Genomic DNA, 19,304 nt, shown 5'->3' with positions numbered 1-19,304 from the left:
GTATCAACAAATCACAGACAAATGTTTCTTCACTTAATTTATATCAGGCAAATAAAACACAGAATGGAACTGAGAAACTGGAGCGCCTGCTCAGCTCCAGTAGGGAAAATAACAAATACAACTTGGGAAGGCACTGAAAATGAGTAGGTGTCTGACTTATTCTTTTTTCTTTTATCTTTCACGTGTGAGGGGAATCGTGTGAGACTCTGGTGAGTTCATTTCCCAGGACTTTATTCCGATCCGTTTCATAATTATATCTCTGTGTGTCAGAGCACCAAGAGGGATGGAAGCCACCAGCGTGTGAGCTGGCTGCCCAATGTAGAAAATGAAGTCACAGAGGACGAGAGCAAGGCCACTCAGAGGATAATTTGTTTCCCTGTAATGTTTAATTACAGTTTTCAGTACAAAGGGAATCTTTTTCTTTTCAGTATTTAATCACTAAAATATCGGAAGCTAATTAGCAAAGACACATAGCCATTTCCACTTTAAGAACAACAAAAACAATAGCAAAATCACTTGACAGTGATGGCGAGGGAGTCATTTTCAGAGAGGAAAGGGGAGGGGGCGGCTCCTGAGGTGTTCAGGAAGAATTGACGGCTTCCTAGTCAGGAATATGTGTGTGTGTGTGAGCCTGGTTTTTGCCTCCCTGGATGTGTGCCTCATACACAGGTGTTTTGATATGTTCACCACATTTATGTTTTCACAGTGGTGCCTGAATTCCTTGGACAGATTTCCAGAAATTTCTACTAGCCAGCCTCCTAGGCCTTGCACCTGTACAAGAGTGTTCAAAACTCTTGCTAGCTGACTTTGATGGTTCAGAGACAGTGAGGCTTCAAGGAATGCAAATGCGGCTAATGAAGCGGTGTTATTTTCTCTGACTGAACTTACCCATGGAGATTGTTGCTCCTGAGGAACCACTCAGGAAAAGCAACCCTGAGATTGCTGGGGCATCTCGAGTAACACAGCATGCAGGCTTGTCCCCCAACTTTTCTTTGTTTAATTGAGTCTTGTGTTGAGGGTCATCAGAAGTCCCTGGCTCCCAGGACCTGTCTCAGAGTAATTAAGATTACAGACAGGCCTTACCTCTTTGTTCCTTCTTCTTGCTTGCTCCTGTGGTAGGAAGCATGGACCTCCTTCCGGAGCCTATCATGTTCCCTGGCAATGTCGGAAGCGTTCTGAATGACCAGGGCATCATAGGTTTTCAGCGCCATGTCCTCTGTGCTTTGTAAGAAGCTCTTGATGGACGTGACCTCTTGCTGCTTGATGTTCATTCTCTGAAGTAAGTGTTGGCGTGCCAGAAACCCTCTTATAACTGCATAAACGAACACAACCCTAGGTCAGAGGGAAGATGTAAAGCGAGAAACCCAATCTCTCTCTCTCTCTCTCTCTCTCTCTCTCTCTCTCTCTCTCTCTCTCTCTCTCTCTCACACACACACACACACACACACACACACAGCAACCAGAAACTAACACATTCAATTTGTTAGAATTTGCTAGAACACCCCAGTTTAAATTGGGGAGCATCCTTTTTTTTAATGTGAAATGCCCCCCATAGTCTCACATGTTTGAATACTTGGTCCCTAGCTGTTGGGAGTGGTGATGAACCTTCAGGAGGCTAACCAATGCATCATTGCAGTCAGGCAGAAGACTGGATAGCCCTGCTCCACTTTCTGTTCACTCTCTGCCTCTTGGGAATGGATACAATGTGACCATCCAGCCTCCCTTCTTATCACTAAGGTTCCCTACCAACATAGATTGTATCCCCGTGGGACTGTGAGCCCAAATAAACACTTAAATTACTTTTGTTGGGGTATTTTATAAAAGCAAAGAGAGCTTAACTGAAACGGCATGATGAGCATCCCTTTTCCTAAATGAGGTTTTTGGTGCAAAATTCACAAGAGCTACCTCTATCCTTTTGTTTTCTTTTTGTAAAAACACAAGCTGGCATAGATGGCCTGGATCAAATCAATGAGAAAAACCTAGATGCGGCTTCCCCTGAAGCGTTTTGGAACTCAAGGCTTCATGGGATGGTTTTAAAACACTCTCTCATATTACTCCTAGGCTTGTGATGTAATTCCTGAAATTACTAGAGACTGAAAGGCCCCGAGAGCTAGAGAGGCTTTACAGAAACAATAGGAGACATCCCCTTCCTACTTCTCAGGGTTACAGGTCTAGAAAATGTATAAAATCTGGGGAATAGTTAACTTAAAATCTAGTGTAACCAATAATTGATCAGCAGGGATTTTGTTGAAGAGAAGAAAAATCAGGGGACAGGATCTAAAGACACTTGGCCATCTCAGACAGTTAATGCGGAAACAATATAACACATGGAGCTCCGTGGGCTGGTCACAATGATAATGGAATTCTTTTCATTTCCAGTAAACACAAGCAAGGAGCTGCAGATCATAGGCTCAAATCCCTCTGTGCTCGGAGGCGCTCCATCCCCCAAGCCTGCAGCCCTCTCGCTGTTATTTGTGGCCCTCCAGGGGGGACAGATCAGCAATAGGGGAAGTCACATGGAAGGATACTGCAATCAATAGATGGAAGAACTTGCTAACAATTAACGTGGGGTGGAAATGGAGCAGGCTGCCTTCTGAGAACGGGAACTGGCCTTTATCCCTGATGTATGCAAGGGCAGCCCCTGCCGATGCATGGGACCATCACAGACTGCTGACTGCTGAGGTTAGCCTGCCAGCCTCTGAGATGCTATCCTTTCAGGCTTCAGATGCCTCAGATTAGAGTAAACTGTGGATTAAAAAGACAGGCAGTGTCGGAGGGAAATCACTGTGAGACTCCCCCGTGCCTGGAAGGCAGCGCACATGTGGGCTGTCTTAGAGATGCTGTAAAGTTAGACACAGCTTTCTCCACTTAAGGCTTAAAAAACAAAAACAAACAAAATAACAAAACCAATGCAAAGAGCTCTAGCACCCTCAAGACTTTCTCCCTTTAAATCCAGACGACGCTAAATGAAAAGCTACTTTAGAAGACAGTCGCATCAAGTTCCCTACAAGATGGCCATGCCGAACTAATCTACAAACAACAACATTTTAACAGTAAGGGGTATGTCAGATTTTGAGGAACATAAAATGCTGGATAAGAGACAGAAGCACTGAATGTAACTGGGCAATGGCAGGGACGGGAGACCTTATCTGGGCCGCCCACCTGCTTGTTCTTCTTGCATTGGACAGAAACAAAAGACAAAGGTAGAAACACAGTCCAGAGGAAGCTCTTTCAAGCAAAGCAGACTAACCCGGAGAGCAAGGGCCCGACTTCCTAGGATGCTACGGCTGTCCCATGGGAAGGTGGCTCTCATCTACTCGCCCTCTCTCTCCTACCAGCCAACCTTCTGGAAATCGTTCACAGAGTCCACGGTTGCAGAAGACTACCATTCTAGACAAAGGGCCACAACCAAACAAGCCTGTTTGGAAATGGGCAGTGAGATTTATTTGCCCACGGTTTCAAAGCCCGCCTCTGCCCCTGGGTCACTGGCAGCTTCATTTAGTTTGCGTTTTTGATTTTACTTTCCTCCAAATTTAAATGTAAAAAAATTTCTTTTCTCCAAGTAGTTACTAACGATCACAAAAAATGAAATAAAAATGGAAATGTCTCCAACTTATGTAAGTTTTGAGAGAATATCGATTCTAAGAGATGAATCAGTAACAAATGCTTACTTCCAAAAGCCCATGGTTTCTAAAGCTTTTTTTTTGTGTCCATTATTTTACTTATTTAAAAAGAAATCATGGTTTTTCTCTCAATGGTATTTTCAAGGTTTCTCTCCATTGTTATCTTCAGAAAAGTGAGCCAGCAAAGTTTGCCCAGCCCATTGCCCTAGCTTGGTTACGGTAGCAACTTAGTTGGTGAGACTAACTTGGAGAGAAATTTCAAGTGGGCATCATGCGGAAGAGGGGCACAGATTTCTCTAATTATATTTAAGGACATTTCCCAGGAGTGCCCGGGTGCCCTGCTCGGTTCACACATAGCACTGTGTTAAATGGGGCTCTTCCTGACCCAGATTCCGCTGCGGCTGGGAGCCAAGTTTGGATCCAGTCAATGTGGGGTGTTGCTGAGGCAGCATTTCCAACCAGCCTCCAGGTGAGGCATGGGTGCAAGGGTCACCTGGAGTGGAACAGGCAGAGGTTCCAAATACCCCCAGCCAGTGTCTCCCGTGCATGGATGCAGGATGGAGTCACAAGGGCCCATTTGTCATGGTCAGAGAGAAGGGACAGCCTCTTCAGCCAAGGCTATTACTGCCCTAGGCTGGAAAAAGTAGCATCAGGAGACTAGCCTGAGAGCTCGCAACAGGGCTGCTGGGATTGCGTGAACAACGCAGCAGGCTGCAGGGCCCTGGAGCCAGAGCTGTGACATGCCATACCAATGGAGGTATCTGCCAGTCTTTCTCTGGGGCAGGGAAGTGTTTAAGGAAGAGATGTCTGCTGAGAGAAGGTGACAGAGCCTGAGAGTCAGTGGCAAGGGACTGACCATGGAACCGCGGCCAGTGAGTGCGGGGGACCTCAGAGATGCTAGTGGGTTTGTAAAGAGCCCTGTGAATCAGTCAGGGAGACCAGTGCAGGGTCACGATATGCCACTGCAGTCCTTGCTGCCCCCTTTCCCATGCCTTCCTCCTCCTTCCTCTTCCTCTTCTCCCCCCTCCCCCTTGACCCTACATTACACTTAGGCACCTGAGCTACAGAGACCAGGACCATAGTCTCTCTGTCATGGGCTTTTCTGTAAGGGGTTGGCCTGACGTGGCCAATACAGATGTTTGACTTGATGCTCTGGTGTGGAACAAGGTTCTGAACTCTGGCCAAGATCTAAACCGGATGTGTTAAATTCTTCAAATAGTAGGGCTTTTTAGCATCAGAGACTGAGGGGGGCCACAGCCAAAGACCCACACAGAAAAAAAAAGACAATAAAATTGGGGGTTGGGACCTCATGTCATTTTATAGCACGTTTCTCATTGGAAAAACTGGAAAATACATACCAGACCTGTGCTCATGGAAACACACCAGACCTGTGCTCATGGTAACACACCAGACCTCTGCTCCTGGAAATACATACCAGACCTGTGCTCCTGGAAACACACCAGACCTGTCCTCATGGAAACACACCAGACCTGTGCTCATGGTAACACACCAAACCTGTGCTCATGGAAACACATACCAGACCCATGCTCCTGGAAATACATACCAGACCTGTGCTCCTGGAAACACACCAGACCTGTGCTCATGGAAACACACATCAGACCTGTGCTCATGCTATCTGAAATTTGGCATATGGATTAAGTTCCTTCTTGTACTTTTCCACAATTAAACAACTTGTAAAACATTGTTTAGAGGGCCTGTGTGTGACCTAAGCTCAAACAGCAAACTTTGATGTGGACAAGCAGGCTTTAGAAACACACATCCATGACCCAACACTGGAGGTCAGCGGGCTGGGGCCAGAAGAGTAGATGGGTGGATCCTGTGGGATCCTGCTCAGCCGTCTTAGCTAATTGGATGAGTTCCCGGTGCAGTGAGATAGCCTGCCTCAAAAACCAAGGTGGAAAGCAATAACAGAAGCTACCCAACATTGACTTCTGACCTCCATGCCTGCACAAGAGAGACACAACACACACACATGCACACACACATACAACACTCGACTCCATGCACACATACACACATACCACACACACATATTTCACACACACACCTCACACACACTCCTCACACACACACACACACACACACACTTACCTCACACACACTCTTCCCTCACACTCACTCACACACACACAGCACATGCACACATACACACATACCACACACACATATTTCACACACACACCTCACACACACTCCTCACACACACACACACACACACACACATGCACACATACACAAATACCACACACACATACCTCACACACACACTTCACTCACACTCACTCACACACACACAGCACATGCACGCACACAGGCACACCCACGTGCACTCCCAGCCCCCATTTTTTTTAAGGTACCGATTATATCCATTTCATGTGAGGAACGGCTGTTTTGTAAGAATACACATTTTTAGTAGTCATTTAGATTTGGATAGAAAACAAATTCAAAGTGAAATCTCTCTCAAAATTATAATGAAATGGATGCCAACAGCCATAAAAGAAATCACACCAAATATTATCACCACTCCCTGGAGGAAAACAGAGTCAAGGGCTTTCCAAGTCCTCAGGAGAGTTACAAACAATACTCTCTGGGCAATTAACTGGTTCCGGTTCCTGAGACCCAGCACGGCTGAGACCAGCACTGGGGGCCACAGAGAGAGAAACCAGGTGGGCTTTTCCCACTGCGCATTTCCAGGCACAACCTCAGTGTCCTGTGCTTCCTAAAGAGACCAATATAGCTGGCAGCGTGCAAGGTGTAGGATGCAGAGATGGTAAGCTATGTGTATCCTCCCCATCCCAAATTGTGACTGAATTGAGAACTTACACAGTTACCTATAAAAATATGAAAATAACCAATCAATCATTCAAGGTCTGTAAACACGGTTGCAGGCACTGGCACAGACCAAGCTAAGAAGCAAAGCGTCACCAGCACAACGCTAGTCAGTTGTCTGGATGGAGCTTCATCAGGTGGACTGGGAGGCCCACTGCGATGCTGACCCTGTGATACTGAATCTCAGAGGTGCACTGAATGGTTTGACTCACATCTTAAGGATCTGAACGCCTGCATACGCTTACCTTTCTGACAAGTTACAATCTTCCTCTGCACCTGGAGCCACAGGTTGCTGAGCTGGTCCACATGCCAGTACTTCAGGAATACTTTGTGGACTCCCATCTACAACATGAACAGCAGGGTCATGGTTCACAGCAAGAAGGCATCAGAGAGACGGTAGGAAAATGGTCAGGCGGGAGAATATTTTAGGGCTAAAAGCTGGAAACTACAAATAACAAAATTAACCAAAGTATTTGTTTCTTATTTTATTTCATAAGAATTTAAAGCAACCTGTGCTAGAACATACTTTGGCTGTGTGTGTATCAACAGTTGGTGCGTGGAAACACCTCTAGACTGCTGACCTGGAGGCCTCATGATGGAGTTGGTCTTGACTCTGTGTAAAGACAGGGTGGCCCCCAGGGTGTCCACCCATGCCAGGGTTTCTCATCTCTCAGAGGTGGCTTTCATCTCATAGTCTTCCTACCCACAGCTGGGGAGAAGAATCTGAGGCAGCACACAAGAACCCAGTCCCTCTAAGAGGCCAAGACCAAAGAAACATGGTGTCATTGTTGTCTCGCCTCAGCCCCGCCCCCCACAGCACCGTGGATTATTATGCATGAAGCATTTATGGAATGTAATTGCCCCCATAAGAATCTAGTACAGAAGTGGTTGTCCTCACACTAACTCCGGAGCTTCAGTGATACTGAAATGGGTAGAGTTGAGGACTGTAAGGTCCCAGGGATGATCTGCATGCCAAGGGAGGCTGGATGTGGGAAAACAGAGTTCTTGCCAGGGCCAGGGCTGGTGACAAGGAGGGACCAGCAGGGACTCGGATGCTCGGCTGTGAGCAGGGAAGGAAGAAGGCTGGGTAGGCAGCGATGGTAGACACTTGGAGCGATGGGGCTAGAAATGTCGCCCTGCCTCCAGAGTTCCTGGTCAGTATTTGGTAGCATTTGTGCTTCTATGAACCTCTGCGAGTGGGTGGGAGGGACCATGACCTCTGAATGTGAAAAGCTCCCAGAGTTCTGAGCCACTGGGAAGAGGGTAGAAGCGTGAGCTCACATACAGAGAGGGCAGTGGGAACTCCTCACACATGAAGAGCCCAAGATGAGGATCAGATATTTGGGAAATAACCGAATTCTTTCTTTCAGTCTATTAGACAGCTTTGAAAAGTCCCTCAGTCAAATACAGATTTCCATCAGACAGAGGACTTTGCAATACCCTGCTAACCACAGGGCATAGTCTACAGCTACTCAAAGATGGTGGACCTGACATGTGCCAAGTACAGGGCATAGTCTACAACTACAAGATAATGGACCTGACATTGTCCTGTGCTATATAATTCATTTGTAAATTAGAACTATTATTGGGAGATGTTCTTTGGAAGTTTTAGTATTTGCATAATTTTGCTGGCCTCTGAGTTTTCATTTAAAAAAACAATCAATGTATAAAATCGTCCATCCCCAAGGGATACCATACAACACTCTGGGTATGCAAACACACAGTGTAATATTTTAACCAGGGCAAACATTCTTATTTCCCCAAATGTTTATCAGTTCTTTGTAGTGAGCATTCTCGAATCCTTTCTTCTGAGCTAACAAAATCACTGTGTGAGACACTCTGCCGTGGGACAGGGAACTGGCTCTGGTTTCTCCTATTCATTTACTCCATCTTCTAAAGATGCTACATTTGCACCAAGACTCTAGCAAACAAATGGAATGAGCAGGTTGTTGGCATTTTAGTGTTCTTCCTGAGACACTGCTGAGAATTTTGTCTCTTGCTCCCTGTGATGCCAGGGATTAACAAGGACAGAAATCTAAGAGCCCCCATCAGGGAAACTTAGATGAGGCACCTTGAGTCTGGAAAGCCAGGTATGTCCATGGCCAGTACCAGTTAACACCACTGACTGGGGAACACTTCTGGCCCAGACTGCCATTGCCGGCCTAGCAAATGGCTGTAGAGGTGTGCCAGTGTGCGGTACTGAATTCTAAGTCAACAGGTTTCAGTCCAAGGACCCAGCTCACTGCTGTGGGAGGTCTGGTCCTATTCTCCTCTGCAAGGCTGTTTCTCACTAAGTAGACACAAGGAGAGCTGGGGGCCCTTTTGTGCACTCCTAGAGGCACGGTGCTAATATCCGGGACTGAAATATTCATGTCACTCTGACCCTGTAAGAGCGAGCCATCTGCGGATCACGCCATCAGGATGCTCCTCGGGAAAACATTAGGATAATTTTGCTTTGAAGTGACAGATTTTACAGAATTGAGTGAGATTGCCATTGATGACTTCCACAGCTCTGATTATTGTTCCAGTTCTTGCGGACTCTTTCAGAAGTGTGGGCTGTGGAGGCAGACACACGCAGGAACAGCAGCTGGTAGGGTGTAGGTGGCATGGGAGCTGGATTAATACGGAGGTAACAAGGAATCCTGTGACTTGCTCCTTGTTCCTTGAGGGCAATTTTAGGAGCACTCTGTACTTCTGTCAGTACCTTTGAAACAGATCTTATGAAGGAAAAATACGTAACTATTTTCCTTGGATAATTCATACGACTCACATGTTTCTCTGCCACAGTGAAATGAAGGAAAACACACATGGGCTAGTCTTAAGTAAAGAATGCCATAGCACCCCGTATATCCACAAATCCCCATAAACCTGAATAAGACAAACCCATTGTCTGAATCCTAAGTGCGGGCTAATTTAATCCACTTACATCCTGCACTTACATCCTACAGAGAGTAACTGCCTCCCCTTTGGGTAAGCTAAAGAAGAGTGCTAGGACCCTGTGTCTCTGCCTTAGCAAGAAAAGGAGCTATAGGATGCATGAAGGGTCTGGTTACACAGAGGTGATGTGGAAAAATTGTTTGGAAACGACACTATGAAGGAAATGTGCTTCCAGAGGGGATTAACTGAGCCACCGTCCACACAGCAAAAGAGGGGCTGCCATTAACCATGCATGTTCAGTCTGTAGATTTTGCCTAGCTGAACCTCTGCTTCCCATGGAGAGGGCAGAGGCGGTGGCTCTGGGCTCCAGAGTAAAACCTCTAGATCCTCTTTATACCACATGACTGTCTGAAGTTGTAGCATGCTTATGCATCCCTTGAGCTTCTTGAAATGTGGGTCCTAGTTCCACAGGGTGGGTCAGGGCCTGTGATTTCATGTCTCTGTCAGCGGGAGGCTGCCATGATATGAGTCCGTCGACTGCAGGCTATATACTGTGTTCTCAGATGCTAGTCTCTCCGGAAGCTTCCCCTCTGCCACCGGCTCTGTGGCTCCACCTTCTGTCAGCCACCTTCATTTTGGTGGTGACCACAGGCTCCCCCTGACATCCCGCACCCCAGAGTTCTCCAAACCAGTCCTCACATGTCTACATTCCTCGATACTTTCCTTACCCCAAAGCATCCACCACAGATGACACACACATCCGCAGGCTGTTGCAGAGACTGACTCCAGGCCTAGAGTCCTGTTGCCCAACTGCACGCTGAATTCCATGTTTCTAGACAGGACTCTCCTACACTTTGCTGTTCTACCCATGAGCTTCTTGCCTGTGTTAGCTGGCACCTTAGTGAGAGCAAGGGCCTTGTTACAGGATGTTCTGAAGTACCTCAATCCCAAGATCTGTAGGAACGTCAGTTCCTCCTTCACAGTTTCCACCCATCCACACACACTGTTTCTTTTCTGGGATAGCAGACATGCATTGTCAACAATGTATCTCTGAAGACAGAAGTACAAGGTGTATCCAAGCTTGTCTACAGCTTTCCTTTAGGTCCCATCTAATGGATAATAGTCAGAAAAGCTCAATTACTTAAAAGAGGTAATTCATCTAAAATAAACCCTAGCTACTTAAAATATGTTTAAACAATGTATGTTATAAAATGTGTATAACATGGTTCACAAACAGACTAGAAGCCTCCCACTCCCAGGGCTCCTCTTTCTAGAATGAGATGATTGAGCCCAGTCCTCCCCCTGATTCCGTCTCTGTTCCCTGCTTGCCCTTGGAGGAGTCATCTTGAATACCACCTTAGCCATACTCATCTTGCAAAAACTTGGGTTGTTTCCTGTAGGTGCGAGCCAGGATGCAAACTCTTGGATTCTTCCTTCAGAGCGCTCTGTAGTGTGACTAGTGATCTCTGAGAGTGAGCCCCTTTCTCCTCCCATGAAGGAAGGCTATATACTGTCATGGCAGCCTCCTACACACTCTTCTGAAGTGGAAAACTGATACGAGGAATCCTTACATACTGCAGGGGCAGATTCTTGGACACACAACCCTTACTGAATGATCCACTCGCATTAGCGCTGTGTTCAGTAATGCCGCTTTCTCCCTATCTGTAATTACTGGACTGTGCTATTGGTATAGATTATCTTTTAATGAGAAATACTTTACTGGAGATGAGTTTCTTTGCTTCAAACGAAACACTTGATTTTCATTGTGACTGATGAGATTCCACCTTTAAGGTTTCTAATTTTCCTTGATCTAAAACCACATGTTATTTTCGTAACTACGTGACACTATAAAAATACAGTTGCCTTAAAAATAATTATCTTCTCTCACTAGGATAAGATTCCAGAAAGTGTCCTGGTAGCTTATGAATTCCCCTAGTAATACCAATTTGTTCCTGGATTAACCATATTGCTCCTCTGTGCTGGTGCAAACAATCTGGTCTCTCTTCCCCATCTTCCGACGTCTGCGGAGGCCCCCACCTGAGCGTGTTTTTCTCCCTGTGGATCTGAGAATGTCATCGTGCTCCTGTAAAATGCTGCTCTATTTTTACTATGCAAAACAGCTTCTGTGCCTACCAGGTCAGCTCCCCTACCAGGAGAACCCTCCAAAGCCACAGAGTCCATCACTGTGTTGCCAACCCTCCTGGCGCTCTCCAAACCCTACAACTTCCTGGTATCCTGAACAGTTCTCTGCCCCCATGACAGCCTTTCTGGCTCTTGCTTCCTCCTAGCACAAAGGTATTTTGCTTGTACATTTTCCCCAGCTGTCCTACACAGTGCCTTCCACCATTCTCCACCTGCACACCCTACACGCACACAGGTATGCATGCACCTCTCGTGATCGGTTCTGGGACCACTCAGCAAGTAGAATGTGGTCCATAATTTCCACATGCTTGGATAACTGACAACCATTATCAACCTCTTCTCTTTGGGGTGAATTTGCAAATTTTTCTTCCCTGATACTTTGCTTGGCTTCCTTGAAGGACAGCCATTCTTTTTACAATTCATATAAACATAAATATATATTAATAAATTACACTCTGAAAAGTTCAACATGTTTTATCTTCATGGTCGCTGGGAAAATCTCCTAAACAGAAATGTTTTTATGTACAGTCTGGTTCTGAATGTACTTTTAAGCATGCTCAAGGGTAAATTTATACAAAACGCAAGTTCTCTGTGTTATAAATAGACCGCTCTTGAAGTTTCACTCCGATACAGAAAAGAGAATCACAACTACACACATCGGATGGCGTACCGGATAGTGTGGTATGTGAAGGGTGTAGTTTGACTTGCATTTTGTATAACTGCATGTTAGAAAAATTAATCACTCTCACCTGCCATAGAAAAGGTCTGCAGAGCAGGCAGTGATGAACTGAACTACTGCTTTGAACCCACTAGCGAATTATATATCCACTATATTATATATCACTGTGTAAGCCTATGTATTATTTCACTATAGAAATAACACCAACATGGCCAAGAGTGCTCATAAAGATAGCCCATTCCCAGAGACACACAAGGCATATCAAGAGCCAGACAAGATGCCCCCAGAATGGTAGAGGATAGGCTACCGCATCCAGGGTTCATGTAGGGAGCACAGTTAGCCTTTCAAACAAAGGCCTAGATGACACGGATAATGGCTACCTCCCCTAAGGAAGGTGTGAGTCATGGTGGAAGCAGCCATGATGGCCCCGCAGTGGGACACCACCGCAGCCACTGGGGCCGCTGGGTGGTGTGTGCGCCCACGTGAGTGCGAGCCTGTTCTCAGTGCCTGCCATCGCTCTGCCACGCTGTGCTTTGATGCTTGCCTCACTCCTAAAAATACGAATGTCCTTGGCACTTCTTCCTGGCATCTGATCTGATATTGTTCACCACAGTTTCAGAAATTCAAAACTACTTATATTGGTTTCTGATCCCTCCCCCCAAACTCGCCAAGTGGCATGTTCTTGCTGACTTTTTTGAATTATCTTCTATTCACACTCTCTGCCATCTCTTGGGGTGCCACTCATGATTCCTGCTTAACCAACCTTTTGTTTAGCCTTACGCTTGTTAAGGGCCAAATGCATTCTATATCTACATGGATATTCTGACATTAAAGACTCTCCTCTTATGTCTGTAGCTGCAGCAGTGAGCATACTGCAGGCTGAAGGACGCAACCTTTTGGCCATGTACCGCCTCAGCCGACATCTCTTTCCAGCCACCACCTCTGCTGGCCCAGGGCAGACAGCATTAGTTAGCTCAGGACTGGCTTCTCCATCCTGTCCTTGTTCCCACAAAAGTGTACAAACAGCCCCAAGGCAGACCACATCACTAGCTTCTTTACAGCTTCTCATGGGAAAGTCCCAAGGTTTCTTTCGTGTAGTTCATGGCATATAACAAGGACTCGAAAAACTTGTAGAAAAACAACTCAAGGTGATTAATGCTAAGGTAAAGCCTGAGAATCCCTGCACCAGCACCTGCTTGCTCAGATGACTGTCGGGGCTTCATCTGCTACGCACCACTGCCAGTCCTGCGTGGTCTCCTTCACTCTACAGCGTCAGCTCACTTCCTCCCCTGGGCCCTCCTGCCCTGCCCCATCTCACTGCTGGCTCCTTGTCACCCCTAAGAACCCAGTGGTCCGGGAACTGCACAGAAACTCTTTCCTGACTGCCACTGCCGCGCCTGCACCAAGTCACTCTGATCTGTTCATGCAGTGTCCTTGCCTCTCTCCTGCTGTGGCTCCTACCTGGACTTCCTTTTCAGGAATCGAGAACACATATTGGTTTCTTTATAACAAATATTATAAAACATGGTGATGATTTCTACCTGTGCCATGTGCGCAGGTGTGTAAGAGTGCGACACACCAGAAAGGAATGAGATGTGAACACACAGTGATTCCAGTTGGAACGCTATTTTCTGAGATTCACTTAAGTCTTTGATGCTGATTTTTTTTCAACACTGTTAATTTCAGAGAAAAAGAAATAATAGAAAAAGTCACTTTGTGGGCTGTTTTCTGGCTCGCAGTTACAGGTGATTTATGAAGTACCCATGGAGTGATAAAATAAGGGTTATAAAGCATTAATTTATTGTGCTAATAAGAGCTGAGTGTCCTAGCACCACCACCTCACTTTAAAACATGCTAGAAAAAAGCAGAGCGGTTGAGACTTCAATGGTATCTCTGCTCCTCCGTTCATTATCTTCTCCTTACTGTACTATTTTAGATTAATAAAATAATAAATCCTTCATCTGGCTGATTTTATTAATGTTATGGTAAATGCTCATCTTGCTGTTCTCAGCACGGCACGGGCGACTCCTGGAAAATCACGCATTTCAGTCACAGGATGAAATGTAGGCCGTTCTGCAAGAGTCACATGAAGAAAGCAGTGGCAGAGATGACCCTGGGAGCATTTTGTTGTGGTTGGTGAATAAACACAAATGGGCGAGTGTGTTTCATTGGGATTTAGGGTTTGTGTAGATTAGCACAGCTCTCAATCCTCACCGGAGACTCTTCTTTGTGTAGGAGGTGGCGGTTACATGGAAACTCTCAGCTGGTCACAGCGCAGAGAGTACGTGACTGCGGAGTGCTCGGCCACAAACCGGGCATCTCCATTACTCCCTTCCCCAAGGCCTTCGGACCATCATGGAAGAAGAAAGGGATTATTTTTTGAGGAGTCAGACATCAGGAAAACTGGATCATGACAGGACCACGGCCCTCCCAAACTGACACCAGCTGTGCTTGCCAGACCTGCAGAAGATCAGCCAATCACAGCACAAGAAGCCACCCCCACGTGGAAGCTACTGAAGGGAGAGGGCTCCTAGGGGTGAGGCTGTTTCCTTTAAGGTCAGAACAAACTGGAGTCAGTGGGCGCTAAAAAGAAAAAAGAAAAAAAGAGGGCATGAAGTTTGGATGGGGTGAGGCCTGGGGGTTTGGGAGCATCTAGGAGGAGTTAGGGGAGGAGCTGGGGAAATTTGATCAAATACATTATATACATGTATGAAATCCTTAAAATATGAATGCTATATTAAAAGTTAAAGAATGATTTAAGGATTTGGTTTCTGTGAATAGATTTTATTATTTCTCTGAGTATCCAGTCTTTGTCTCTCCCTTCTTTTCACACACACACACACACACACACACGCACACACACGCACACACGCACACTCACACGTGCATGCACACGCTCACGCTACTTTCCCATCCCAGCAAGCAGCCGAGCTGAAGTTCCCATTGCATTTTTCAGTTCCATCCACATGGTCCTGAGGAAGGCCCCAGGAGCACCCTGTGTCCCGTGTATCTTTCAACTACTGATGACACACTATCTATCTCTGAGGTTGGATTCTAAAATCTCTACGGCCTCTAGGGAAAACATCCCAGCACGTATTTCCAGGGTTGCACTGGATGCCCCTTCCTTCCTTCGATCTCAACCGTCATAAATGTACAAAACACTCCTTCTAGGAGAAAGTGTTCTGAAAAGGAGCAAGGCCACCCCCAGACAGACCCCCTGTGGCTCTCAGCGCCTGCTCTATTGCCTGGCATCCGGGAACATTCCAACAGATCTGTATCTCCATCCACCACCCCTCCAGATGGCAGAGAAATGAATATAGCATTCAAATAACCACACAGAAGAAAGCTCCTTTTAACCAGTTGATGCATATGAAACACGTGAAAATCAGATTATAGCACTTATCTTTCCACTTAGAATTAGCTTCAGAGGTTTTCACTTTATAGAAATGAACGACCATGTAAAATAAGAATATCCCAGAGGGGCCTAATGTGTGCCGACGGGGCATCTGCCCAGAGGTGGGTAGCTGGAGATGGGTTACATCAAATTTATGCCGAAATAACACTGAAGGAAAAGGGAACATATTGAGGTGAATAAAATACAATAACAACAATAGTATTACAAACTGTAGGTGGTTCAATGACTCATTTTAAACTATGACTTAATGAAATTTACTTGGGTTGCCCCGTCCATACACAAGTGGACCTTTTGTTTAGCCAAGAAAAATACATCCAGTGAGAAGAAGAAATCAACATTATGGCAACAGTCATGGAGATTTTACTCGGACCATTTCTGGTTAACTTCTCCTCCTCCTAGTAAGGACACTAGTACTCAAATTCTGTCTTGCAAATAAGGGTGCCCCTCTGAGTAGTTTCACACACACACACACACACACACACACACACACACACACACACATCTGAGAGTTATTTATAATTTATGTGTGTATATATGTATGCTTGTATGGTGCACCACACATGTGCAGTGCCCATAGAAGTCAGGTGAGGCTGTCAGAGGCCCTGGATCCGGAGTTATAGGAATTTGTGCGAGGCCTGATGTGCGTGCTAGGAGCCAAGTTTGAGTCTTTAAGACCAGCAATAGTAACATATGTATATACACTCATATACACATATTTGGCTTTACTATTTGTTTTATGTCTACAGTCTTTTGCCTGCCTGTGTGTCTGGTTCCCATAGGGATGAGGAGCAGGTCTTGAATCCTCTGAAAATGGAGTGAGAGCTGGTTGTGAGCCACTATGTGGGTGTAGGGAATTAAACCCAGGTCCCTCAGAAGAGCAGTAAGCGCTCTTCACCGCTGGGCCATCTCTCAGCCCAGCAGTTCCCTGCGGTTTTTAGACACGCTTTTCTGTGTTAAACATGAACAGGAAACCACCAACAAGAAGGCTCCCTCCCACTTTGTCCTGATTTTCTTCCCCTTTCTTTGAAATAAAGCCACATTATGTAAGGGCAGCGATTCTGAGTATTTGGGGACAGTTTGCCAGAAGCGGCACTTACCAGTTCACACTGTGAAAGGGAGCGGGAGTCTTTCTGGTGCAGGAAGAGGATAAATGTGTGAAGGACACAGTGGGAACCACAGATTGGAAAACTAACCTCCCCCCCCCGGAGGAAAACTGTAGGGCCCGCAGTTTTTACACAGATCCTCAGAATAATTTGCCCTTATTTACAATAGTCTATGCCCAAACCATACTTAAGTAGCATTTACACACTGTATGGTTATTTTTCATCACAGACTTGATGGGTCAATGTATTTCTAATAAGAATAAACAGAGTACAATTCCACATGGTTCTCCTCTAAGACAGCCTCCTAAACAAAGTTGACTGGTTTTTCGTGTGACTCAGTTAGACAATTCACAGTTCTTGTGCGTCTATGTAAAGTCCCAGGCATATACTGCTGATGGTTTCCTATTCACAGAAACATGATTCTTGGTTCAGCTGCAAACCTTGGGCAACAGCTGGGTGCTACTGCAGGGATAGTGGTCTGGGCACAGAGGACTCCGTCAGGGCCAGCCTGCAATAGGAAGGTACTAGGTTTTCCCTCATCTGCCCAGTGACTTACCAGCACAGAAGAGACACCGGCTGCAAAGGGCAGCTTGCTCACCGATACAGGAAAATAGAAGTGCCTGAGATCAAAGCTCCGTAATTAAGTACAATTTATCCCTTTCAAGTTCCGGGCCCTGAACAAAATGACTCCAGATCGCTATAATGAAAGGCAGAAATCAAGCTAAATGCTGAAGCACGAACAAGGTTGAGGCAGAATCCAGGCTGGCCTCAGCAAAGCTGCCTTCCTACCAAGCAAACGGAGCTGGACCCACGGTTTCAGCTGATATGCCTATCTACCGGTCCAGCCCAGGAAGGGCTCGGCATCCTCCCATCGACACTGTGACTGCTTTCCTCTCTTTGCATGGAGCCGTCATGAGGCTCAAAGTCAATACGATGAGGAAAGTGTCGAGCAGGCATCTCCCAACATGGAGACGAAAGCAGCGGCTATTTACCCCCAGTTCCTCATGGGCTGACTCCAGCCCAAAGATGCTCAAGGAATAAACCATGTGTTTGTCTCTCCCTACCACCCCCATCCTTCTTCAGGCGGTCATATTCTACTTCCTCCATTTTTATCTCAATAAACAAAGCCAACAGCTCCACAAACTGGATGTATTGAACCAGGAGGAGGCTCTGTGCTCATGAGCTTCTGCAGCAAGCAAGAGACACAGAGGACACAGAGCTCCGTTTCCATCATCCACCTTGGGTGCCTCAAAACGGCCTGTTGCTTTAGTTCTAGGGGCTCTGATATCTTCTTCTGGCCTCTGCAGACACCCACATACAAGTGATACACACAGTTAGACACACATACACACATAAATTTAAAAAATAATATTTTAGCAAAGAGAACTGAACTCCTGGTTAACACCTTTTACTTTCTCATAGGATGAAAAAAAATGATCCTAGTCTCTTCTACCCGCTACAGTTCCTTTTGAAGACATGAAAAATAATCATTAAATTTAATGTTTACCAGGTAGGGAGCAACGTTGAGTGTCAACTGCTGATTAACAAAAACACTGCACCACGGCAGTGTGGAAGCTGCCGTCCAGGCGTGTGCCGCCTCCGCTGCTACCCTTGAGCACCTCTGCTAAGCAGATCCTTGTTTATTTTTCCTTAAGTTCCGAACCGATTCTCAACCCAGAATGGAATCAAGGGTAGAACTTCTGGTGACGGCACATTTCAAACAAATGCTTTGCTTTTGAAACAGAGGACTCTGATTTTCCATATCAGAAATAATTGAGGTTTTAACGCAAACTGTTTTCTGTTTAACTTAAAAGTAAAATACGAATAAGCATTATTTTGGTGAAGTCAGCTGTTCATCTTGCAGCATGAAAGATCTAAACGGTTCCACCTTGTTAAAGCTGAACAAAATCCATCCTCCCTAACTGAGAACACGGACTCATTAGTAGAAGTACTTGGGAAAGGAAATCTACACACATCCTTCTCCTTGCTCCCCTCCTTTTGCATTTTTCAACTTTCTTGTGTGGGGAGAGGAAATGGCAAGGTGGCTCAGCAGTTAAGAACGGTTGCAGCTCATACAGAGGATCCGGGTTTGGGCTCCAACACCCACAGGGTGGCTCACAACTATCTACTCCTAGTCTCTGGATCCAGTGTCTGAATCTGGCATCTGGTGGCACCAAACACATGCAGGTGCTCACAAATACAGATACAACAGAAATAAGTCTTTTAAAAGTGAGGAGAAAATAGATTTGTGCAATGAGATGAAAACACTTCCCTACTAAAAATACATTTGTTTTATGCTTTCAAAGTACCAATGTAGGCTTCAGTTTAATGCCATCCTCAGCTACTGTTTCAAGTATCCCTCCCAGAACACAGATTTGGGAAATCTGAAGCTTACTGGGATATGTATATGGGCACCCCAGCCTCCCCCCCTGGTTGACACCAGCCTATACACTGGGAACCCTAACTGGGTGTTAGCATTGGTACTCACTTTCCTGCTGCTCGAATTCTAATTAGTCTTAATAATAAAAGCCCGGAGTTAGATATCCCAACTGGGAGATATATTTTAGATTTTTCTTGGCATCACAAAACACACACGCACACACACACACGCACGC

The 19,304-nt window shown here is 45.8% G+C and overlaps 1 protein-coding gene across 2 annotated transcripts in view; it reads right to left on the bottom strand.

The window, feature by feature from the left end:
- The window catches only part of Myo16 (myosin XVI), a 418,849-nt gene that overhangs the window by 69,612 nt on the left and 329,933 nt on the right, over positions 1-19,304 (bottom strand). For both annotated transcript variants that reach the window (XM_075986134.1, XM_075986133.1), the window contains exons 29-30: positions 6,719-6,815; positions 1,084-1,312 (exon numbers count right to left, since the gene is read on the bottom strand). In XM_075986134.1, coding sequence (XP_075842249.1) covers positions 1,084-1,312; positions 6,719-6,815 — 326 coding nt within the window. The remainder of the gene's footprint in view (positions 1-1,083; positions 1,313-6,718; positions 6,816-19,304) is intronic.

The sequence above is a fragment of the Microtus pennsylvanicus genome, chromosome 9, assembly GCF_037038515.1.
Source record: "Microtus pennsylvanicus isolate mMicPen1 chromosome 9, mMicPen1.hap1, whole genome shotgun sequence".
Classification (NCBI taxonomy): domain Eukaryota; kingdom Metazoa; phylum Chordata; class Mammalia; order Rodentia; family Cricetidae; genus Microtus; species Microtus pennsylvanicus.
The sequence above is the reverse complement of the archived record's forward strand: the minus strand, read 5'-3'. Positions and strand labels throughout refer to the sequence as shown.